Below are 25,756 nucleotides of genomic sequence, written 5' to 3' on the forward strand. Positions count from 1 at the left end.
TTGATAACTGTTTTTTAATATATATATATATATATATATATATATATATATATATATATATATATATATATATATATATATATATATATATTTCACAGCTAATTTTATTTTTATTGATATAATTTATTTATTTTTTAATTTTACAGCTGTTTTTATAATTATTTTTAAAATTATACTTTAATAAATTTAATAATGTTTTTATTTTTTATTATAATAACAGTCGGATACGCTAAACCCACGTGTTTCATAATAATACCAATAGTCTACTGAAGAAAAATTCTCAACACCTGTCTCTAATTTAAAAATCCCAGGCGTACAACTTTTTTCCTCCGGGGAGACGATGATAAAGCGCGGTGAAATTTTCACACCATAGGAAGAAATTCCATTTACAATTTAAAATAATAATATTGTAATTATATTTAATTTATTTCTTAATTTAAAATGTTTAAAACATTATTATATTATTAAAACGGATTGTGAAATAAGTGTATTTTCTTTGAAGGAGTAAAAGGATTATTTACTTTAAATAAAATTGAAACTAAATTAATACTATAGTACCATTAAATTGATCCATATTGACCAGGTGCAACAAAATTAGGCAAGGCTGACTGGTTTACTGTAATTAAGTGGGCTGAATACTGTGATTCATCAGCTTACCAAATTTTTTTACAATTTTTTGTTCTATAATATTATTATTTGGTTAACTAACATCTTGAATAAAATAAATTAAAATAATTATTATACTATTTTATCATAATCAATAATTAAAACTAATTTATTATAATTAATAGATAAAATTAGTTTTCAAATAATATAATGAAAGAAGTTAATCATTTTATGTTAATCTGAAAAAATGAACCAATTAATAGGCTAGGAAATCCGATTCACTTTATCCTCCTATTTAAAAAAAGTCGACTAAATGGACAGTTGAAAACCCTTGTCAGAAGCCATTCAATAACTTAGTAAAAGTTTGAAGAGTTATTCAATCTTGTTCTTCATCAAATAAATTCGTATAATTCATCTAAACTTCAAAATAAATCTAATAGATATAAAAAAAAAGTTTAATACCTATTTTCCTCCTTGGATTTGTAAGGTGTGTTTAAAATTGTCCTCTTTTTTTTCAAAAGTTCATTAACGTTCTATATTTTGCAAAAACGGTTTATGTTAATCCTTTTTACTTACGGCGTTAAAAAGGTTAACGGCAGACTTGCTCCGGTGACAAAAACTTAATAACATGTATAATTATTGTTGACGTGGCATTGTGAGGCCATTTGAGGCCAATGAGAAGATGCATGGCAGATCCCTTTCCACCCAAATTTAGGGTTTCACAATTGCATAATGGGCAAGGGCTTTCTCTGCAACTCGAGGTTCTACCACGAATTGTCGTGGAAGCACGATTCAGGTATTCACAACGGCGGTGTGATTATTGTGCAAAGGAGAACGCCATGGCACTACGATTCAGTCATCGCGATGTAAATGAGTTTTTGGTTCTATTTTGTGCAAGAGCGATGAACTCGTGAGGAAGAAGATGCAATTTAGGGTTTCTGTTTCTGGATTTTTGTGTTTAATTTTGCTCACACTTTTTAACAGAGCAAGGAAAGAGAGTCTTATGTTATTAGATAATGCAATTAAAGTATAAAGTCTCTCGGTGAAAATTAAACATGTTTATTTTAGTTGGGGCAGTAGTTCTTTGTAGGAGCTTGGCGATTGGTTGCTGTAGAAGAGTTTCTCCACTATAATTTTGTTCTTTACAAAAACAATACCACCATTTTCTTTATTTCGTTTAATGATTTTCGTGTTATTACCTATAACACTTCTTGATTGCATCAAACTTTTCTCATCTCCTGGATTTGTTGAGAGGGGAAGTTTGGAGGAAAGGGATCAGAATTTTAGGAAAGGAGTAGATGAATGTCGCATTAAAGAATGGATGCTAAGATTGCCATTATGGAGAATGAAATAACAAACCTCAAGACAACTTTAGCAACAATGTTGTTAATGGTGGAAGAACATCAAAAGAAATTGGTGTCAATGCTGGAGAGGAAGAAAATGGATGTTGCAATTGTGAAACCCTAATTTTGGGTGGAAAGGAATCTGTCACGTGACATCTTTTCATTGGCATCAAATGACCTCACAATGCCACGTCAATAATAATTGTACACGTCATCAAGTTTTTGCTAGCAAACAAGTCTGTCGTTAGCCTTTTTAACGTCGTAAACAAAATTGACTAGCGTGAATCGTTTTTGCAAAGTATAAGACATTAGTGAACTTTTGAAAAAAAAAAGAATAACTTTGAATACACCTACTGAAGGACCAAAATAGGTATTAAACCTAAATAGTTTAATAATTAAGGAATAACAACTCAATTATATGTTTTAAAAATATATGAACAAAATTCATCTCAAACCAATAAAATTTTCGTTAAATTACACAAAATTAAGAACAGTTGATCCTTTTTTACAACTTAAATAACCCAAGTTTTTACTTAATTTAATTATACATACACAAATTAACCAGTAAAAACTATCATTAGAAGCTTTCAAACCAGTAAAAAATTCGTTACGTTCCACAAAATTAACAGTTCATCCTTTTTTACAACTTACATAACCAAAGTTTTTACTTAATTTAATTATACATTCACAAATTAACCAGTAAAAACTATCAGAATAATGAAATCAACCTTTCACATGCTTTGACACGACAATAACACTTGATTTTAAGCTGTGCTACAATAAAAAAAAGTGCCGTTTCACGAACTTCACAGAAAAAAAAATCTAGTCTCAAGGTTAGCCTAATATTCAAGAGTCCATTTTTAATTTGATGCTAGATCTTGAGATCTCTCCCATTTTATACTACTAACTACCAGGACCAAAATCAAAATTTTAAAAACATTGAGTTGATAATTGTTTTGTTTGCAATATCAATTTAAGAAAGTATGCATGTAACTTGGGAGCTATATAATGAAACAAAGGTTAATCATAGTACATAACTCAAGGATAAAACCCGACTAAAAACAATATCCAACCAAAGTAAGCAACTACACAAATCGTTAAGCAGTTCATAAAAGAGAGATGGCAAGATATAATCTATCCGGGATCCATTCAGAAACACAGCAACTTCTTCACATGCTCATCGGCTCTGGGGCACCAAGAATGTCAAGCAAAGAGTTATGGGGCTCCAGTTCCTCATGCCATAATGGAAGTTGGTCGCCAGGGTAGAAATTCCTGGTCACTCCCTCTGAGTTTATCTACAAGGATTGCAAAAGCTAAAATCAGGTGGCTTCAAATCATTGTGCATGTATATAGTATGAACCTTATTTCTAAAATACAAATTATCCTTTCGAGTCAATTCAGTACATAAGGTTCAATTTCCCGCAATGAATTATGCCTCTTGCTCATTCCCCTACCCCTCCTTATAAAGCCTACTATAATTCAAGAAACACAAAACACTGGTCAGATGTCTTACTATGACGGTTCGGACCACCCCACCACTGGCACCATCACGAGCAATAGCCAGTGAAACTGCCTTTTTAACTAAATCCTGCCACACAACATCATGTAGACAGTCAGCAAACATCAACAGGGATAACAATTTCATCCTAATCATTTCTAGTTATTTTCCATTGTTCGTATCTGAAGCATGTTGTTGCAATGACAGGAAAATCAGATTAGGTCTCCAAAAACTAACATCTACAATAGTTCTTGGTCCTGAGTTCACTGTTTAACTTAGAAATAGCAACAGGAGGAATCAAAACGCATACCTCAGCTTCCTCCTTGCTCATTCCCTCTTTCCAGGCTTGATCAAAGAAACCATACAAGTAACTAGAGCCAGATCCTGCAGAAAGACACATCGAGTAAACCATAAGCTTAACAAACAAAAGTCAGCAACCCAAGGAAAAATCTAACAGGCTAGCAGTGAAAAATTTAGAAATAAAAATAAGCTCCACACAAAAACCCATAAACCCATTTGCAGCAAACAATGGTCCAGGCGTATTCCAAATTGACATCTAAAATCATGTATACACCACAGACAGATACAAGACAAAAAAATAGGAATGCGAAAAAAAATTATAATTATAGGACATGATAGGGTGGGAAATTGATAATAAGACATCCAATTAATATTATGGGCAATTGATAGAAGCAATATATGTATATAGGGATATTCACATTAATGGCAGGACATGAATACAGAAATCATAACAACAAGATTGTCATAAACACATTTTAAAATTAAATACCTCCAATAGCAAAAGGTTGCTGTACTATTGTTCCACCCAGAGGGACGCCAAAAATTTGTCCACCTTCATATTTATCCCAACCTCCAACAATTAACCCAGTCTCTAAGAAATTCTGCCAGTGAAAGTTAATTTACAATAAAGTTAAATATCAGTTATACCCCACTCTCCAATATTAAATAAATGGAGAGAGAGAGAGAGAGAGAGAGAGAGTACTAGGAGAATCCATCAGGTTAACACAATAATGGAACATTTGATAATCTTTGGAATAAGAATACTAAATTTCCTTTATGGTTTGAATGTGAAAATTCTTATCTAGAATTGAAAATGGTTAGCATAAATGACAGTTATGTCAGAAAATTGCAGTACATCGTTCCCAGTTGATTCTCCTTCTCCCACTCAACCAATATAAAAGGTCTTTGCAACTTAAAAAATGTCCCCTAAAACCCCTTCCAAAGTTACACTAATACTAACGGAAACTTTTCCACAATCACGATTACCTAAACTTAAAATATTTCACTATTCTGATCTTAACAGTCCAAAGTGATGTTGAGTTGTTCAGTGAGATCTATGATTAAATATTAGAGATGATTCGTTAAATTGGCATTGTGTGATATTCCTTTAATGAGAAAATTCTAATAATCGAATTTGACTCATCCACTTCATTGATCAATTAATCCAGTTCAAAAGTGATGACCAAAATTTCAAGTACAGGAGTAAAGGTGTTGAGTTGGGCAAGTTTTGAAAACTCTTCTTCCAAAGTAATCACTATGATTTTGGTCTATACATTTCTCACAACTCTCATTTTGTAGTATATATTGGTCTCTTCCTCGTTGAAATTGGATATAAATGCTATGATTACAGCTCAACTGCTCTAGAATAAAAATAATACAATGAAACAGCTAGTTTTAATAAACAATGTGAAATTAATTTAACATTTATTTAGCCCAAAGTCTCAACTTTATCAATTTACAGGTGTAACGTAAGGTCTAGATGAACCTGATAATGTATCACCAAGGTGAACAAGAAAACATTGGATAATTCAAGCTTAAGCAGAACAAGCCTTAAAGCCAAATCTTGTGGAAAGAGAGTAATGCATAGAGCTCAGAATTCATACTATCACTAATGGTGAAACTCAACCATGCAAGTGAATTACAAAGAGCAGGGCTTAAGGTCAAACCTTGTTGTTGTATGAGAGAAGCCGGACAAGGTTTGCAGCAACTTTAACTGTTGCAGGTTGTCCAAGTTGTATCCTATAGAAAAAGAAAAGTCTCAATGAGGTATATATAGGGATGGCAAAAAAATCCGCGCCCGCGGATATCCGCGGATAAAATCCGCGACGGATAGTTGGTACCCGCGGATATTTACTATCCGCGGGTTGCGGGTAGCGGGTTTTTTAATACCCGCTTATAAACGGGTCGGGTGCGGGTATTATACTATCCGTATCCACGGATATCCGCTACCCGCAAAAAATAAAAATAAAAATTTAATTTATATTTTATTAAGTTAAATTTAATTAAAATTAACATTAATTTATATTTTATAAAGTTAAATATAATTAAAATTAAATTTTAATTTATATTTAATTTAATATATATTATATTTTATATATTTTTTGTAATTTTATTTAAATTTTATTATAATATTTTATAAAAAATATTTTTTTAAATATTTATGGGATATCCACGGGTATCCACGGATATCCGCGGGTTTTAAAACATCCGCGGATATTTTTTAAGCGGATATCCGTGCGGGTAACGGGTCGGGTAGCGGGTGAATTTTTTTTTGTCGGGTCGGGTTGCGGGTAGGCACTATCCGTGCCCGACCCGCTCCGTTGCCATCCCTAGGTATATATCACTGTAAACACACACTGAATCATAGTCCAAAACTTCAGCCTCCAGCGGAGTATATCCAATTAGTATAAAATGAGGGAAATAAAGTCACTTACGTGTGTTGATGGAGGAAGTAACGCACATAGTCAGATACAATCTGAGAATCTGCAGCCTGAAAAATAATGCACATTATAATTTGTTCATAAAACTATAACAGTGGATGAGAGATTCCGTAATCATCTTTCTTCCAGATTAGAATCCAAACATGTTCAGCATCACACGAGGCTAGCACGAAGCAAAATAATTAATTACGTTATTAATTTCAAAAGTCCAAACAGAACTTCCAACTAAACTCCATCCACTCACATTGACAAAATTTTAGCGACAGACAAACAATTGAAAGTGAGCAACATATATAATGTAAGAAATCCAGGGGAACTTTGATAATAACATACCAAACAACTAAAAGCCCCATTCTCCGCCAATACATTCAACTAATAAACTGTGTATGAAATCGCATAATTTTAAACCTTAACAAAAATGTTCAACACAATACATTGTGAGGAGTGAAAAGGCATATATATATGACACAGCAAGCAAGTGAATATCCATATTAACATAAGCACGAAGCAAATCCAGGGTAATTACAGGCACAGATCACCATGAATAACAACAGTTTGGCATCTGAAAAAGAGTCATAGGATGGAAAGATAAATACCGATCCAGAACGACAGACATAGACATTATCAGTGAGCTGTGTAATTTTGTCTGATGCCCGGTTGGCAACATACACTCCTGCAAGTTGAAAAAGGACCCATTATTACTCCCCAAATTAACAGCAATAATCCAATCTCGATTCTCAAAAATGAAGCAAGGAATTAATCACCCAGAGGAAGAAGCTGTTTAAAACACTGAAAACGAAAAACCCTAAATTAATTTGGGTTTGGATTTGAGCTGGAGAAAGAGAGTGTACCGGTGCTGGTTCGAGAATCGGCTCCTAAGACGACACCGTCTTTGTAAGTAACGCCGATGATAGTGGTTCCCATGGAATGGGGAGCGCTGAAATCGACTTTTTGATCCATGATTCAACAGCGAAGCAGCAAGAACAAGAAGAACGAAAGAGTGAAAATGTTGAGAGTGCCCTAATAAAGCATAAGAAGAAATCAAGAAAACAGGTCCTGCTTTACATATTCTTCTTTAGACTTGTTGCATAAGTTTTTTATTTATCTTTTTTTAAAGAAGACGAAAAGCATTTATTAATTTATTATGTTATTATATAATATAACCAGATATTATATACAGGAGAAAAAAAATACATGACAAGACAAGATAGTATACCCGTATATTATCATCTTTACTGTATACTCATATATAAAAAATGACCTTCTATAATTTTTTATATTAATTTGATAAAAGTAAGGCTTAATTGGTTTTTTTCTTGTATTTGTTGGTATCTTTCAATTTGGTCACATAATTCTTTTGGTTTAATTTAATGTCATGTTGTATTTTTAAAAGTAATTTTTAGGTCATTTTCATTAGATTTTGTGTTTATACGATGCGTAAATTTGTAATATTTTCATTTTTTATATTTTTTTTAAAAATTTATTTTAAAAAATTTGTCATTAATACGTCATTCACGTATATTAGGTCTTAGTAACAATGTTTTATTTTCAATTTAGTTTTTATATTTAAAAATTTAATTCAATATAATCTTTATTTTTTAAATGATAAAATATCATTTCTTTTCAAAATAATTAACTATAAGTAAAACTTATATATACATGTTAAATTATTTTTTTGAAAAAAAATATTTGTTTTAAACTTATAATTTTTTTAAATATTAAAATGTGAATGTAAAATGACATTGCTATTTTTTAAATTTTAATAATTAAAATAATTTAAAAATGTATTTTCCTTGTTTAGCTTCTTTATAAATTTAATCTCACAGATATAAAATTTAAATATTTCAAGTATCACTTAACTTTTTCATTTTAAATATTTATTGAAAAATTAATTTGAATATTTTGGTGGTGTGAAAAATTAATTTGAATATTTTGATGGTGTGATTTGATGTATAAGTTATTGAAAAATATTTTAATTATATATATATATATATATATATATATATATATATAGTAACTAAGTTTAATTATTAATTTTATTTCATTTTAGACGCAGAAGGACAATCTTGCTCCATTAAAAAATGAGAATTAAATTGAATCAAAATTTTAAATATAAGGACTAAATTGAATGCTAGACATTATCATGTGTCAAGTAGTCAAAAACATCACTAATTTAAGCTTTAAACCAAGTATGATAAGTACTTGGAATCCCGAGTGAATGAGCAAGGACTACCTTGCAAGGTTAAATACTCTCAAGTGACTGACAGTGAAAGAAGGGTGAAAAGAACCCCATCAGAAAGTAAAATAGAACATGAAATCGTAAGCTCCCAAACAGTGAGAAGAAGTTAGACTCAGTCCGAGACTCTGACTATGCCCGTCTTGAAGAATAAATCAGCAACTCATAGGTAGTAGCATTTGACACATTAAAAAATTTAACGTAATTGGGTTAAAAGAACTATATTCATTAATTTTTAAAGTTTGTAAACCAAAATGTATTAAAGTGTCATATAAAGACGAATTTTAATTTTTCATCAAAGTTCAAAGACTAAAAACATACTTACATAATCATGATAAGGTTGTGATAATTGTTTAAGATATTGAACTTTGTATAGTAATTGTTTATGTTGTGATTGAACTGTTTTGGAAGAATCGGGACTTGGTAAAAGACTTAATATGAGTATAGTGTATCAAATTGAATTAGATTGGATATATATGTTTTGTGTGGATGTTGTGAATATAGTGACTCCTAAGGAGGGAGTATTGCATTGAGATGATGATAGGTGGTGTATTGAAAAGGATTTCATATAAAAATTGTCCTGACTCTACTAGTATTGGACTCGAGTAAAGGAAGATGTTGGTTGTGAAAATTGAAGAAGGTTCCTACTATAATTTGGAGTTTTTATATGGAAAAAGAAATCAAACGTCATAGACATAAGGAATTTACCTAGTCCTACTCGAGATAGATTATGGTTCCTAATATATGAATCTATAGTTATAGTTTCTAAGAGGTGAAAGTGAATTATGAGAAATGTGGAGTCTCTGTCGTTCAATACATTAATTTTCTAAAAGTAAAATCAAATGCATATGTTATTATATAGCCATGAGGGTTGTGTTATTTGATAGACATTTGATTTTTTATGAATGTTGTTATTTTGAGTTGATGATCAATTGTTATATGTAGTATTGTTTAACTTTTTACTAGCTTGCCCATTTTTCACTACCTTATATATGTAGGTAAAATTAACTAAATTGCACTGAATTGTTAAAACTTGTAATGAACCAAAAACTATTTTATATAAACTGAACTAAAAATTAATTAAGACGAATTGAATTAACTATTTTTTATTATATCGATTTGCACTCCACTCAACTACACTAAATTGCAATGTGAACTAAAATACTATGTACCTTAACATGTTTCCGAACTATACTAATTTTGAACCGAATTACACTAATTTTGAACATAACTGCACAAATTTTGAACTAAATGACACTAATGTTAAACCGAACTACACAAATTTTAAACTGAACTATAATATTTTTGAATTAAAAAACTAGAAAAATAGTATTTATCCATTTCATACACAGTATAGGTTCCTCATAAAAAAAATACACAAAACTAAGTAGATAGGAAAGATTTTCCCTTACTCAAGAACATAGGTTCTTCTATAAACAACAAAATTCAAAAAAATCAATACATCTTCAATCATCCAAATTACTAGCACTTAAAGGTCTTACATCATCTTGAGAGGTTATCTCTACAAAAATAAAATAAAATATTTCATCATTTTTTAATACTTAAAATATAAAGTAATATATATATATATATATATATATATATATATATATATATATATATATATATATATAAATTGTTAGAATTATGCAGTGAAATAATTGCATTTGGAGTGAATTGGTTTCTTGAAATAATTGCATTTGGAGTGAATTGGTTTCTTGAAATAATTGCATTTGGAGTGAATTGGTTTCTTTAATAAAACAGTACTTTACAAAAAAACCCTTTTCATAAATTGACTTTACAATTAAAATTGATTTCTTTTAAATAATAATAGGAAAAATAAAGAGTATAGGAAAAAAAGAGGTTTGCACAAATAATTTTATACTTATTCAAATAAAAAAACCTTACATCCAGTTGTTAATGCCTCTAAAGAGGGATTAATCAATCACTAAAATATTCTAAAACTTACAATCACAAAGAAGATAGCTTAGGTTTAGAAAACATCTCTCTTGAAGTCACAAGAGATGAAAGACACCTCTCTAGACACCTCTTTTGAAATCTACACAGAATTATCACCTCCTTTTCATCCTATAAAGGATGAAGACATGAAGAAACACATTCCTTAAATCCACAAGGAATGAACATCTCTGAATTACACAAAGGATGCACAATTTCTCTTAGTAACAACAACAACACTCAATCACCTAAGAACCTACTTGGTGAAAGTTATTGTTTTATCTACACTAGCTTTTTCAACACAAACACATAGAGTTTCTTTAGTAATCACGACTCTAAACTTTTAAGTGAAAATTTGTTTTAGAAACTAGGTTTAGCCAAAATATAGAGTATGTGAACCATATTTATAAAAAAGGTTGGTTGATGATCTTTAGAGTTAGAACCTTGAAAGAAATTTAGTAAAAATGGGAAACAAAATTTTCAAAACGTCAATATCTTGAGCTACAGAACTCTCATTGGGTGATTTCAAAATGGTGTGAAAGATCACATTCTAAGCTACAAATTAGGCTTAAGAAACACTCAATTTGGATGTGTAGAAAGAAAGTTATAAGTATGAGATAAAAGTGGACAAAAATTGAGATTCTATAAATCGAGAAGAAGAAGAAAAAATAAAGAGACAAAGATAAACAAAATGAAAGAATCACTTTTTCATAGGAGGCAACACACGAAGATGGAAAGTCCTTTGATACAACAAAAGATTCTTGAATCACTCAAGAACTTAAAAGACTCACTCTCACTAAGATAAAAGGGATACAACCTTAATTTATCTGAATAAAAACTTGACTTGTGCATTTTAATGAAAATAGTTAAGCTTATAAGGAATAATGTCTAAGCTTCCAAATTGGTTCTTATTACAACTTAAAAATAAAGTCAAACTAAAGCCCACTAATTAATTGACCCAAAGACATAATTTGGTTAGCCAATTTTACAAAGATTGGACTATTTTAAAAACAAACTAATAACTTGTAAAATAAAATAGCAGCAAAATGGTGTTTTATTTCTCTTCCATTTGGGCCATAATGCAATTCACCATCTTGGTCTTTTATCCTTGAAAATTGGGTTTATATTCAATTAATATGGACAACACTTGTTGAACAACTTCATTTGCTTTCCTTGCTAGCCCTTGTCATAGGTCGTCCAAGTCTTTCAAGTGGATCCTTATTGTTACTCATGGTCACGTCCAATCATTGGTTGGATTCACATCATGCCCTCCTTCTTTGAGAAGATTTGTCCCTAATTTTAAGGCTTTATTCTTCTACTATAGGAGTTTGTTATGTCCTTGTAAAGGATTTTATTTTCAACAACAGGAAACAACTTCTCGTCCTCCAGGATCATATACAACTTGAATAAATGTATATTTGTTCCTTTCCAATGGTGGCAATATGTGGAGCAACTCTTTTGCCAACACACCCTCGCCTTCATATGTTACAACAAATTACTCTATGTGTTGTGTTTCATTATCTCCAAGACTTTGTTTTTCATCAACAAACCGGATGCATAATAAAGCATTACAAACAAACATCCTTTTCAAAAATGGGAGTTAATGTATTTCATTCACATGCCCATCATTTTGTTCCTGTAAAATGAAATCACAAACAGTACAAGAAAAATCATTAACAAATAAATTTTTTTTATTTCTCTAGTTCTTTCTCTTTATCTTCATTTTCTCATTCGTTTTCTCTCATTCTTTCTTCTTTCTCTATTGTTTTTTCTTCTATTCTTTCTTTTTCTATTTTCTCCTTCAACATAAGTTGATCCTTCATGACTTGTTTTGCTGTCATAAACTTCCACTTCATTTCATGTCCCTCATGCCTTAAATGAAGTGAGCATTCATCGAGATTGAATGCTTTAAAATGAAGTCATGATCGTCCTAAAATAAAATGACAAGAGTCCATGGGAGCAATATTACATAATACTTCTTGTACACATTGTTAGTAGTGAATCTGATTCATGCTTGATTCGGATACGAGCTTGTTGGTAAGTGAAGTTTCCCATCAATCTTTGGCTCACAACATTGTTGGTGTTTCCATAATTATATGTAACTAAAAAAGGGTGACCTTCGATTAAACACTTTGTATAGAAAATTTCCATCACCAATTGAAGTTTGCATCTAAGTATCATTCATTTCTATCGTGATTAACAAACAAATCAAAGTAAAAGAACAAAAGTGAATTATAGTGGTTAAAATTCAAAAACCAAATTAGGATAGAGTAGATAAAAAGATGCCTTTAACCTTCAATAATGATTTCGACAAAAAAATTCTATCTCTATAACAATAGTGATTGAAAAGAAATGGAACAACAATAAAACATTGAACAAAAAGATAAAAGTAATGACATAATTCAAGCAAGGAATTAATTGAACGACAAATATAAAAGCAATTAATTTTTCTAATATAATAGTTTATCTATAGTTTAATACATTCCATTAATTATGCCCAACATTATATGTGTGGGTGTAAAAAAAATCAATTATTTTTCCCTTACTTTTAAATCTCTTATGATTAAGTAAAAAGACACATGTAATTAAAATAAATAAATTTTAATGTGAAATTAGAATTTATTTATGTCAAACTTTATTGTAAGTTGAAATTTTATAAATAATTAATATAACTTTAAAAATAAATAAATATAGATAGTATTCATGTTCAAACTTTATTATACGTTGAAATTTTAAAAATAAATAAATATAATTAATATTTGTGTCCAATTATTATACATTCAAATTTAAAAATAAATTAATATGATTTTAGTAATAAATACAGGTTAAGAAAATTTACATATTAAACAAAGTTTCATTTTAACCTTTAAACTTATAATTAAATTATGTAGTTTGTAGCATTAATTGAAAAAGTTTTGTTATTACAAGCAGAAATGATTGAGGACTTGGAATGAAGACTATGAAGGGTTGGAGTTCATGAAGAATCGGAGAAAAATCATCTAGCAAATGTATTTCACTTATGCAACATGAAGTTTGATCAGGAAATTTTTAATCTAATATTTGAATATACGTTAAATGTATTTAATCCACTAAGTAAATTTACTGAAAAGTGACTTCATGATGGAGGAGGTTGGAGAAGAGCTAAAAGAAAAAGGTAAACCCCGTAAAAAAGTTCGACCCACCCGCCCTAAAGATTAAGGCGAGTGCCTTCAAAATCCTGTTCTGCAAGGTGCGGTTGCGTCATTATGGATATAATTGTAACTCAATTGTAGATTGTTATGGTTTAATTAACTACTAGCCAACATACATGATCAAATCTTCAATGTTTTACACATGCAAGATTATACTGCACATGAATCCACAGCCATTCGTTCGATCAAGAAATAGACGAAACACAAAGGTAAAAACTTGCTCAAAACATAAGTATCATTAATTTCGGAATAGCTATTAACTTGGTAATTTTTGGATTGGTGTGAACGAAATAAATATAAAGATTAACCATTCTCAAAATTATAACAGTGTAAATGTCAAAAGTCTCCGAACATTCCAATTCAAAATATTGCCCTCCTGAATTTAAAATGGCCGTAAAAGAGGGGATTAACTATATGATGTTACTTGAAAATTGAATGAGGGTTAGCAGGGTCCGCTAAATCAGTGTAGTTGTCGAACTCATCGTCAGTTTTCTCCGGTCATCTCCAGCCCCCTCAAAACTCACCCATCCAAAACAATAGGTTCTGGCAGTGGCTGCAGTTGACGTGTAGGTATGGATACATGAGGAGGGTGTGGAAGTTGAGCTGTTGCAACATTTGTTAGCATGTTTCCCACTCCAAGTACTTTCCTCACTTCATTCGCAAGCTCTATCACTAAGTTGTCCTCATGGCCTGAACACCGGAACGAGTATAAATAAGAGTGCTGGGTCACACAGACAGAATAGTTTTTACTAACTGCATCTGTATGTGTCAGGAAATAACTCACCAATATCATGCATAGCCTTTTCTAGAAGGAAAAGATAGTCCCTGTTGTTTCCGCAAGGACCATACGCAGTTGCTATTTGCCTGAATGGATTGCCAAAATAATTAGTGAAACCAAAGAACAGGTTACCACTTCACCAAATAAAAGCCAGGAGAAAAATGTATGCAATACACACACACACACACATACCTAGCCATGTCTTCCAGTGGGGCAGGTCCCAGGTAGTATTTGTTGTTCACTTTGTCTGGAGTTGATGTAAATCTGTAGATTGACATTATATCTATTAGCAAACTTGACCTAGTCTTCGTGAGCATGAACAAAGCAATTGAAACTCTGCATTTTTTATTACTTATTTTGAAAAAACTTATTGCTTATTATATGCCCTTTCCGATTGACCTTTTGGAAAAACAAATATTTCCCCAGAAGACAGTTACATATACTGATATCTAAAAGCTAAAGAAAATCATAAGGAATGTCAAAAATGACATACACTATTACGTCAGTCAAAGCAGGGTGCTGTGAATCTCCTTCCTGAAGAAAAAGATATTAAATTAGTGTTGATGGCAACCAAATACTACAAATGACGACGATCATTTGGGTGGAAAATATTCCAAGATTGCGTCACTCACCTTGAAGAAGGTTACAATAGTTTTTCTGTCATATTCACATTCCCGTCGCTCCAAATACTACACAACAAAGAAACAAACAATTGAAGCCCGAACGTACATAAATTCGCTAAAAAGGTTTAAAAAGTTTAGGATGGTTATTGACACATTTAATCTGAAATCACTAATGAAATACCACAACCCAGAAGTCCGTTTACTTTTAAAGGGACTCTATTACGACCCTTGAAATTCTTCCAAGTTACATTAAGGTTAAAAAGCTAGTTTGATAACAGCCAAAGGTGAAATTTTCTTTTACCTGCATGGCCAATTTTTCCCTTTCAGGGCCTCCTCGAACACAATAAGCAGTTCCCCACTGCAGAAAGACGGAAGAATTATACGAAAATAAATAGAAAGATAACAATTAAGTACAGAAACGACATAACAAGGAACTTACGCAAATAGCTCCTTCTTTCTCCTCCAACGTGCAAGTTCTTGCTGGGCTTTCTGGGGTTCCCCTGTGATCAATGCACGCTGCAAATGCACAATGACATGTCTAAGCAACTGCGGAAGCTGTTTAAATTCAAAAAGACAGGCACAAAAACTAACGGAGCGTGATAAAGGGCCTCACCTAAATCGAACACGCGTCTGTAATCCTTAATGAAACCAACAATCTTCTCATCGTAATCAAACCCCGGGTTCCACACCAGTGAACCGTAGCCAAACACCCAGAAAACCATGATTTCTGAGGAAAAAAAATCAAACATCAGTGTTTAACATAAATATTTCAAATCTGTGCCGTGGACTATAGCAACAGATATCTGAGATCGGAGCGTTTTGTTGTGGAATTAAAACATTGCACACACAAATTATACGGTTGATAAACAGTGAACGATAATGTTAATAAAGTAGGGCATTGAAGAGGTGATACGAAAGAGAAAACGAAAATGAAGAAAAATAAAAAGCAGAAAAAGGTACCCACATTTGGATCTGGAAGGTTTGGCGAGGAGAACGAGAGAGGATTAACGAGGGGGAAGAAGAGAGGGAAAAAGAGAGGAAAAGCTAAACGATTAGGGTTTAGTCGTTTAGCTAAATGTTAGGGTTGCAATGGCTCCTCTCTTTCTCTCTTCTCCTTCTTCTTCCCCTTCTCTTCTTTCTTGGATGGACAAGGCTTGAGACATGCCACACACGATAGATTGGTATTTATGGTGTGGGGGTCGCACGCCACGCAACGCGGATTCAACGCCTTCGCTGGCCCCGGAACAACCTCTCTGTCACGTGCTTCTTCTCCAACGCCTTAAAAATTTCTTTACTTTACGTAAAAAAAAAAAATCAACACACACTGTTCTCAAAAAATATAACCTTTTTTCTTTTCTTTTCTTTTACCTAGATGTTAATAGTACCTGGAAGTATTAAGAAATCGTGTTTCCGATTTAAAGAGGAAGAAGATACATACATTGAACCTAGACGGATATGAAAAAGTGAAAAATTGAATTTTTGTAGTGATTGAATCTGGACGGTTTTTTGATAGAAGGAGGGAATTTAATGGTTGAGAAGTTGTGGTTGGTGATTAGGTTTAAGTTAGGTAACATTAGAATTTAGAAGAATTTTCTAGCACATTTGGAAAATTGAGACGATCTGCGCGAATTTTATAGCTGGCTTTTCCCGTCATTGTAATAACATCACTGCGACTGTAGCAGCGCTCAGTAGATATAGATTCTAATCAGCAATAAATGTACAACTATATCATTAATGTTTATTACTGCTATTTTTGTAGAGAAATTAATTATTAACCGACACTTTTTCCCTTAAAATTTAATTGATGTTAATGTTTTTATGGAAAAAAATAATTATTTTCTTTGAATGGACAGGTAACAAGCATAACGAATCAATGAAGTGTTTCTTTTTGAATTAATATAGATTTTTGGTAATAAAGTTAAATGTAAAAGTAGAAATTAATTTTATTTCAAATTTAATGAATTTCATGATGAATCAATTTGTACTTTTTGAGTTGAATATGCTTTTTAAATTTTTTATATAGAAAGAGAGACAAATGGGACTGTGGATTGAGAGCCACTATTCCAGACAGCCAATGGTGATAAAGGAATGACAGAAAGATGAGAAACAGACAAGAAAATCAAAAGGAGGACAAATGAAGAAAGCACGAGGAGCATCACAATCTTAGCCACTTGCTTCGATTTTTTTTTTAATTTAATTTTTATTCAGACAAATTATACTCAATTTACTTCGGTGGTGTATGATTTATTTATTTATATCTATCAATCTAAGGTTGGATAATTTTAAGATAATAATATTCATTATTAAAATAAGTATTTTATATGTTTTTTTATTAATCATAACTATAATAAGTTAGCAATCGAGTAAACTAATATATGGAGTTGGTTTTGTTTTTCCTCGTGCTATTGAGTCAAAAACATGTTTAACAAAAACAAATGATTTTACTCCATAAAACCCATTAAAACAACATGGTCTGCAATCAACTTGGATGGATAAAATAGATAAGATTCATAAACGAATCACATTTCAAGTTGATAAAACGCATTTTTTTAGTTTTTAAAGATTTTGTACAAAATAATATTTATCCCTTGATGAAAGATAAAATTAATTTATAATTTATAAATAAGAACAATTTTTACTTTTTTATTTCCATACACTTAGAATTATTCTTATATTAATATTTAACACTCGAGATTTGAAACTATTTTATATTTTTTTTAAAAAAAGTGGAATAGAAAATAAGACCTTGTTTTACTGGAGTCGTGCTGTAACCCCACCAAGTCAAGTAAGAGGAAACGAATCAGTTGGAATCCACATGTAGAAATTATATTTTTTTCATACACAAATTTTTTATATTTATTTAATATTATCTTTTATTTTTTAAATACAAAAATTTACCTTTTTATAATTATTTTATTTTTATAATATGTATTAAATAAACATAAATGTGTGTGACTTACCATATTTTTCATTTAAACTTTCGTCATATAGTCAAAGAAAGAAATGTGCGTCACTTGTGGTTATTTTTTATTTTAACTTTCGTCAGTATAGTCAAAGAAAGAAAAGTAGTCAATAAGTTTATAGTGGTGACGTGATTCTGGAAATGGGTATGCAACGTGTTCTTAAATTATAATTTTATAATATATCTTTTCAAGGTCTCGATTCCATGGTCTTGCTATACTGTATTTTGGCTGATCTCCAAATAACAAACATTTTTCAATAAGCAGAAAGTCAAGGATGGAACGTAATTAGGTCAAAAGTGTCAGGTACAGCCAAAAACTGTGTTTTTCTCCCGGTCGTGGTGTGCAGCTAAGTGTCTACTCATCGAAAAGTAAAATTTCAATTTTGTGTTATTTACAGTAACTTTGAGGAATCTTATTGACTAATTGAATGATGTGGTACAGAAAACGATCGCCGCCGGCGAGTCTGGTGGATGACGAGTCTGATCGAATGGAGAAGGGGTCATGGTCGATGATGGTTTGGTTTGAAGGTGGATATGAGTTAGGGTTAGTTGTTTTGAAGAAAGGAAAAACACAGAGTGACCGTTGAAGAGGACGCCGAAGATGACCGCCGCCGGCACCGGTGATTGAAGCTGTAGCCGTCGTGGTTTGGGCGAGGCAGCGCCATGGTGTGATTGTGGATGTTGCTGATGCGGTGTACGTTATGCAGCAAGGAGGAGAAGCTTATCTGTTAGTAATTAAAAAAGAAAAAATATAATAATTAAAAAACCTGAGTATGGCCTCTACCCAGTTTATTCTTCTTTTTTAGACTCCTCTGTTTGCTGTTTTTATCCTTTTGTTTTATTTTAAGGTCGGATTTGCTGTTTATACCCTTGTAGAGTATGTCATCTATATCACCAACGTTTCGTCTGCATTCAAAAATTACATTTTTATCCTTTTAACATCTCGTCATTCATTTTTAATTTTTTTAAAACTTTCAATTTAATTTTAATAAATATTTTCCCATTTTTCTCTTCCTTATTAAAAACACTATTCACCACCTTAATAATAATTTAATTTAATTTAAAATTTAAATATTATTAATATAATTTTATATTTTAATAATTATTAAAATATAATTTATATTATAATAATAATTATATTAAAAACATAAAAATAAAATAATAAAAACAAAATTAATGATAATAATAATAATAAATTTGATTTAATATATTTAAAATATATTAAATTATATTAAAATAAATTAAATAATTATTAAATTTTAAATAAAAACCAAATTTTATTAACTGTAACATCCCAGATTATATATAAATATATAATATAGTAATCCACATTTTTAATATAAGAGAACGTTTAGAATAAGACTGTAAATAAAGTATTAAAGTTACAGTCATCCCAAAACAGAAGTCATAGTTTAAAACTTAAACACATTAGAGTATTTCAAAATGATAGTACTTAATCTAGAAACTCCTAAACAAACTAAGTTGCAGCATCACCACCATCCAGGGCCTTCTCCAGGGGTACCTCATCCACCTTTGCTCACATCCAAGTGGATGATCATTGCAACAGAAACACAACACAAACAACAGACAAACACAAGCAGAAGGGTGAGCTAGATATACAAAAATCATGTTATAACAATCACACACAACCTACAAGTTTAATTCAAAGTTAATGAACCATACAACACCAATTGTTACACTTTACACTTGACTCGTCTGGACTTATAATGATTGCCGAGCTATGGCGGGTCATGCACTCATGGTGGCCTCTACTTCTTTGCAAAGCCATTGCTTGCCAATGGGTATCACCCTCCACACTCACGAGATTAGTCCGTTATCACTCACCTTGGGCCATACTGGAAGCACCCAAGACTAAGACCTCCTGCTACTACTCACGACATGATTCAATCCTCTCTACTTGAGAATGATTGACCATTGTAGTTTCAGGATAACCCCCAAGACTGAGCTACCATGCAAATCATTCTAAAACATACCAAGGGCACCACCATGAATCCTCTCCTTGAGGAGCATGGAATCACGTCCAATAACCACACTTTGTTACATTCAACCACCAAACATGTCTCATACATTCACATACTTTCAGTATAATAATATTACCACCAACATACTATGCATTCTAATCATTCCACACACTTAATTCAACCAAAGCAAGAGCAAAAGAGAAATCTGGACTCAAAGGATTCGCAGAGCGCATCCTACTCGCAAGGCGGGACAAGAGAGTCTCGCACAGCGCACCCCTTAATTCGCTATGCGAATTGACTCGTAGCATACACCAGAATTCAAACCTCTCGCATAGCGCACCCAGGTTGATATGCGAGAGCCTAGACAGAGACTACCCCTCCCAAAGACTCGTTATGCGCCCAAACTCGCCCTTCAAATTAAAATCTTAGTAGTTCCAGACCATCACCAGTTGCATAGCGACAGGATTCGCTATGCGAATCACCAGACAGAGAGCAGCACCTTCCAGTCATTCGCACAACGCACCAGCTTGCACAACGAATGACTCAAACAGAGAGCACCCTCTGCATGGACTCGCTATGCGGGATCATTCGCATAGCGAGTTTGCATAATTTGCATAACGCAAATGCTGCAGAATTGTGCAATCCCCACACCCCTTACAATTTATAGTCTTTGCCCCTAACTTCTAACACCCCTACTTCATGTTTTATGCTTAGTTAAACTTGTCTAGATGTTCATAAACGTTCCTACTACAATTCTAAAGTGGTTTAGGCTCAAATTCTACTATAGAACACCAAACTCAACAACCTAAGGACCCAAATCCAATTCTACTACTTGTAACTCGTTTTAGACCAGTTTGAGGTTCCTAACAAGTCAAAATTAACCTATCTGAGCTATCCAAACAGCACAAGAACACACAAGACCTCCAGTGCCCAAAATCACTACCTCACTTCCTATCAATATGACCTAAAACCCTATTAATTCACTCAACACCGTGTATAATTCCCTTACCTTCCATCTGAACACTCATTTAACTGAACCCATACCTTAAACATCTCAAATTTCAAATATCACCTCAGCCCAACCAAATCCACAGTCACAAATTTCCAGCATACAATTCAGTTCATACGAAAAATCTCAAAAACATAATTTCAACCCAAACAACATGGTCACACAAAGATCAACATATTTACACATTTCATAAAAATAAATTTTAAGAAAACCTAGCTCCTCTTACCTTGGAGTTGAACATCACAGCTCACTAGAATGCCCTAACAATACCTCGAGTTGTGAGAACTCAACAAAATCCTACAAAACACCACATTGGTGATAGAAACGGCTCTTAGAACTAGAATGGTGTGGAAAAATGAAAAAGATGAAAGCACAAGACACATGCAACCAGCAAAGATTTCACGTGCTAGGTTCAAGAACAAATAAGAGGTTGCATGCAGGAACTTACCAGCCTAAGACCCGAAATGAATTGGTCAGTTTCGAAGCCCTTTACGTTGCGGACGTTTTGGTGCCACCTGATCGGAAATCCACTGGCTCAGTGAAAAGGAATGGAAGAGAGAAGGCATAGATGTGGTAGATAGAAGGCAGAGAAAAATCTGAAAAATGAGTTTTTAGAGAGAGATAGTGGAAGTAGACTAATGAATCAGGGTGTTCAGAAATTCATCTTTATAATAAAATAATAACTCTGGTTCTATTAGTCTAATGCACTAATCCACTCTTTTAATCCGGATTTTAGATTCTCACATTAACACTTTTGTTTTTTATTTAAAATTTAATAAATATTGAATTTAAATAAAAATTATAATATTATTTATTATATTTATATTTTAATAATTATTAAAATATGATTTATATTTTTATAATAGTTTTATTAAAAAAATTAAAATAATAATAATTAAAATATGAATAATAATAATGAAAATAAAAGTAATATTTAAAATCACATTAAATATATTTAAATATATTAAATTAAATTAAAATATTAAATTAAAATTAATAATTATTAAAGTTTAAACAAAAACCAAATTAAAATTTGTTAATCGGATAGATAAGTTATCTTACGGATATCCATATCCGATGAATAATTTTTTTAAAAATTTTATTTTTTATTTAAATTTTAATAATTATTTAGTTTAATTCAATATTTTAATATAACTTAAATGTATTTAAATATTTTATTTAATATAATTTTATTTGATATTCGATTGTTTTTTAAATTTTGTTTTTATTTAAATTTAATAATTATTTAATTTAATTTAATATTTTAATATAATTTAATATATTTAAATATATTATTTAATATAATTTTTTTTATATTTTTAATATAACTATTATTATAATATAAATTATGTTTTAATAATTATTAAAATATATAATTATATTAAATAATATTTGAATTTTAAATTTAATTATTATGAAGATGGTGCATAATGTTTTTAATAAGAAAAGAGAAAAAAATGAAGAGATATTTATTAAAGTTAAAAGATAAATTTTTAAAAAAGTTAGAGGTGTAAAATAAGGATAAGAATGAAATGTTAGAAGGTTAAAAATGAAATTTTCAAAAGTATATGATGAGATGTTGGAGATGTAGGATGAAACACTCACCCTTGTATTGCTGCTTGTACCCAATCTTGTTTGTTTTTGTTTTAAATTTCTTTTGGGCTGGGCTTCTTTCATTTTAATTCTTATTTCAATTTTTAAAAGTTGTGCTATTTGTCATTCTATATTTCACCTATAGACCTCTTTTTATTTTTAAATTAAAATTGCAAAATACAAATTTTTATAATATTGAAAATTATTAATTATCATCTTAGGTATTCTTTTTACTTGATAATTAAAATTTTCATATAATTTTTAAAATTACTAGTTATTTTCTCAAGTATTAGACTTTCTTTGATAATTAAAATTTTCATTTATCTAAAATTTTTAAATAAAAAATTGGTTGTAATGTTGAATTTTGGACTTACTTAATAGTTAAAATTTTCACCATATTTAATTTTTTCTTTTGTTAATTATCATATCAAATCTTATATTTGTTTAATAATTAAATTTTTATCTTGTTAAATTTTGGATCTGCTTGATAATTTAAAAAATATATTAAAACTTCAAATTTAAAAGAATAATTTTTTTAAATACAAAAATTATTTGCAAATAAGACGAGGGTTAGAGATTGGTATCTCGATCACAAAAATGAGAATTGAAGGCCAAAATCTTCATAAACATGACAAATCTCAACATCTTACTTCAGTGAAAAGTCTATGCACAACATATAACATGTTAAAGTATGAGGACTAATGTATTATACATGTTCAAATACATATCGACCATAACGACACATGACCTGGTTGAGACATGTTGGCCTAAGTCGACATGTACATGACTTACACATGTTTGATTATGATGAAATCATGTGAGTCAAACTGATTAGTCGTGATAATTCTCAATTAAACTAAGGATAGAAGGATTAATGTAACATTAACAGGTAAGGTAATGACTCATGAACAATAGTATAAATTGCACATTCTACAAGGTATATTGATTACATCAATTAATTACCACATTTATCATCATATAACATATTTTGTTGAGTAGAGTCTCTTTTATATATACAACCTCCATTCATAATAGAAAGGACAAGTATCATTTTAAAAAACTGTGGGAAAGTTCAAAGTGCTTAGAGTTAGAGATCTTTACAAATATATTTAATTATGTAAAAACATCAAATTATTAAATAAGTTTTTCTATAAAAATGTGTCAGATCCCATTAAAACACACTCAAAACCCTCAAGTAGTGGGATCCATGTGCCAAGGAGTGAGTGAGCGTTTCAGTTAGTGGAAAACAGGTGGCTGTAGGAGAGTGGTCGTTCGGCTTGGGTGACGGCAGTACTTAATGCGAAATTTCAAATGTCGTGACACTTCTCTGCATGCCTTCCTTCTTCTCCAAACTGCTGAAACCATTTTCTCCTCCTTCTCTCTGCCATCTCCATCTTCTGTCTAAGAAAATCACACCTTTTCTTCTTCCGATCACCTCTTAGGCACCGTTTGAACACTCCCGACGTCAAGAGCTTTCGTTTAAACCGTTCAGTTTGTGATTCTGAGCCGTATTGCTAAAACGTGATTGTCGCACGTTAAGTCTTTGGTAGTGGGGAGCTCTATTCTACATCGTTGAGCGTTCAGTTAAGTATAGAGGTAAGAGAAGCTTATATAATTTGATTAAATTCTTGTTTTGAACGTTGGTATGTTTGCATGATACGTTGTTTGACTATTTGATGAGTATGAAATATGCGTGTACTGCTTGTTTGAATGTGTGGATGGATGAATGATATACGTTGTGAACTGAGTTGAAATAGGGATTGATATTCGAACTGTAGTATTTTGAGTAAAGGTGATAGTATGATCGAGCGTCATTAACGAGCGTTCGGTTCTTCTTGGGAGTGCATGGTCTTAACTGATTCCTCATGCTTTAGGGATAGTATCTAAGAGTTTTGTGTAATACTATATAGGATTAGGTAAACTGTGACCAAGAGTTCGTATTAACCGTTCAGTTTTCCTTTGAGCGTCCGTCTATATTAAGTTCTTCTTCTACAAGGAATTTCGTTAATGAAGATCGTGTTATAATACTAGATATGTATAAATGAGTGTGCGGCCTAAGTGTAGTCTTTCTTTGGGTTTCCTAAACAGTTTAGTTAATGTATTATATACTACTTAAGGTCGTAGACGTTATCGTTCTTTTTCATTAAAAATAAGTGTGGCACAATTGTGTGTGTGATTGTATATATATATATATATATATATATATATATATATATATATATATATATATATATATTCTTTCGTTTTATGTAAGTTTATTAGTGTTCGGTCTTGGACCAAGCATTCGACCTCAGTAGCACTCGTTCCTGATAAGTACTTGGTCTTGGACCAACGCTCGTTCGATAGTGTTTGGTTTCTACATGGCTCGATCTTAAACCAAGTGTTGGGTCTCGTTTACAGTAATCTATTATTACCGTTTTAGAATAAGAGTCTTCAGCCAAAATCGATAGCGTTCGTTATTTCATAATTTCTCATCAGTATTAGTATTGGGTGTCAAACAATGTTGGTCTTTAAAAGGTGTTTGGCCTAAAGTCTTAGTACTCGGCCTAAGCTTCGTGGCGTCCGGTTTGAACTATTAGGGGTCTGTTTATTGAAGTGGATAAGTAACGCTCAGTCATGTTAGTTTTCTAAGAAGTGTTATTCCAGTTGGACTTATGCTATGATGAGAGAGGGTGATCGTATTTCAGTTGAATGTATTAATGATGAAGTATAAGAGAATTTGAAATGTGATGTGAATGAAATAGTTTAATTATAAACAAGTATTCTAGGGAGGAATATCTCAGAAAGTGGTTATTGATTGGTAAAATATGAATGTGGGCAAAGCTTAGCGGACGTTTATCCTGATATTCCATGATTACTCATTCTCAAGTAGAGAGGAGTGAGTCATGTGTGGGAATGACAGGAGATCCTAGTCCATAAGGTTAACTTGGACGGAACGGATTAACCTCGGGTGACAACTATTGAGGGCATCCCAGTTACTACATCACTCGGGTGCACGAACATCGTAGCTACACAGGATTCATACAGTCCGGACAATCAGAGTCAAGTGGTCGTCAATTGCATGCCTTGATGTATGAATGATGATTTGGGTGTTGTTGGTTTAATTGTGAATGTTGTATGTTGTTATTGAACAAATTAAATTACATAAGCTTACCCTGTTTATCATTTTGTCTGTGTTGTGCGTCCTGTCGTTGTCCTATTGCAATGATCATCCGTGTGGATGTGAGCAGAAGGAGAA

The 25,756-nt window shown here is 31.4% G+C and overlaps 2 protein-coding genes and 1 long non-coding RNA gene across 3 annotated transcripts; 1 reads left to right on the forward strand and 2 right to left on the reverse strand.

Annotated features, from left to right (window-relative positions):
- Nucleotides 1-2,933: 2,933 nt before the first annotated feature.
- On the reverse strand, nucleotides 2,934-7,273 carry LOC124846569 (proteasome subunit beta type-6). Its single transcript, XM_047323849.2, has 8 exons — nucleotides 7,040-7,273; nucleotides 6,785-6,861; nucleotides 6,183-6,238; nucleotides 5,415-5,487; nucleotides 4,238-4,349; nucleotides 3,758-3,831; nucleotides 3,463-3,537; nucleotides 2,934-3,244 (listed from the first exon to the last, which is right to left on the reverse strand). Exons 1-8 carry the CDS (start codon nucleotides 7,146-7,148, stop codon nucleotides 3,119-3,121), a joined length of 702 nt encoding a protein of 233 aa, XP_047179805.1. The 5' UTR covers nucleotides 7,149-7,273; the 3' UTR covers nucleotides 2,934-3,118.
- A 6,580-nt stretch (nucleotides 7,274-13,853) lies between these two features.
- Nucleotides 13,854-16,213, reverse strand: LOC124846567 (gamma-glutamylcyclotransferase 2-1-like). Its single transcript, XM_088107063.1, has 9 exons — nucleotides 15,937-16,213; nucleotides 15,586-15,699; nucleotides 15,412-15,488; nucleotides 15,274-15,330; nucleotides 14,982-15,038; nucleotides 14,843-14,883; nucleotides 14,542-14,613; nucleotides 14,356-14,435; nucleotides 13,854-14,261 (listed from the first exon to the last, which is right to left on the reverse strand). The coding sequence occupies exons 2-9, from the start codon at nucleotides 15,692-15,694 to the stop codon at nucleotides 14,092-14,094; spliced, it is 663 nt and encodes a 220-aa protein (XP_087963189.1). The 5' UTR covers nucleotides 15,695-15,699; nucleotides 15,937-16,213; the 3' UTR covers nucleotides 13,854-14,091.
- A 1,850-nt stretch (nucleotides 16,214-18,063) lies between these two features.
- LOC148204102 (uncharacterized) lies at nucleotides 18,064-18,875 on the forward strand. Its single transcript, XR_015784014.1, has 2 exons — nucleotides 18,064-18,303; nucleotides 18,377-18,875. It is a non-coding gene; the product is annotated as an uncharacterized LOC148204102 (long non-coding RNA).
- The last annotated feature ends 6,881 nt before the right edge of the window (nucleotides 18,876-25,756 follow it).

Source organism: Vigna umbellata, chromosome 2 (genome assembly GCF_029865625.1).
Source record: "Vigna umbellata cultivar VRB3 chromosome 2, Vumbellata_1.0, whole genome shotgun sequence".
Taxonomy (NCBI): domain Eukaryota; kingdom Viridiplantae; phylum Streptophyta; class Magnoliopsida; order Fabales; family Fabaceae; genus Vigna; species Vigna umbellata.

Bases quoted from the DNA above. Each gene is read 5' to 3' on its own strand.
- LOC124846569 (XM_047323849.2), bottom strand. From the start codon at position 7,148: ATGGATCAAAAAGTCGATTTCAGCGCTCCCCATTCCATGGGAACCACT. The intron at 6,862-7,039 runs GTACACTCTCTT...TTCAACTTGCAG, and splicing joins CGATTCTCGAACCAGCACCG to GAGTGTATGTTGCCAACCGG. The intron at 5,488-6,182 runs GTAAGTGACTTT...CTTTTTCTATAG, and splicing joins TACTTCCTCCATCAACACAC to GATACAACTTGGACAACCTG.
- LOC124846567 (XM_088107063.1), bottom strand. From the start codon at position 15,694: ATGGTTTTCTGGGTGTTTGGCTACGGTTCACTGGTGTGGAACCCGGGG. The intron at 15,489-15,585 runs GTGAGGCCCTTT...GTGCATTTGCAG, and splicing joins CAGACGCGTGTTCGATTTAG to CGTGCATTGATCACAGGGGA. The intron at 15,039-15,273 runs GTAAAAGAAAAT...TTTGTTGTGTAG, and splicing joins GGGAAAAATTGGCCATGCAG to TATTTGGAGCGACGGGAATG.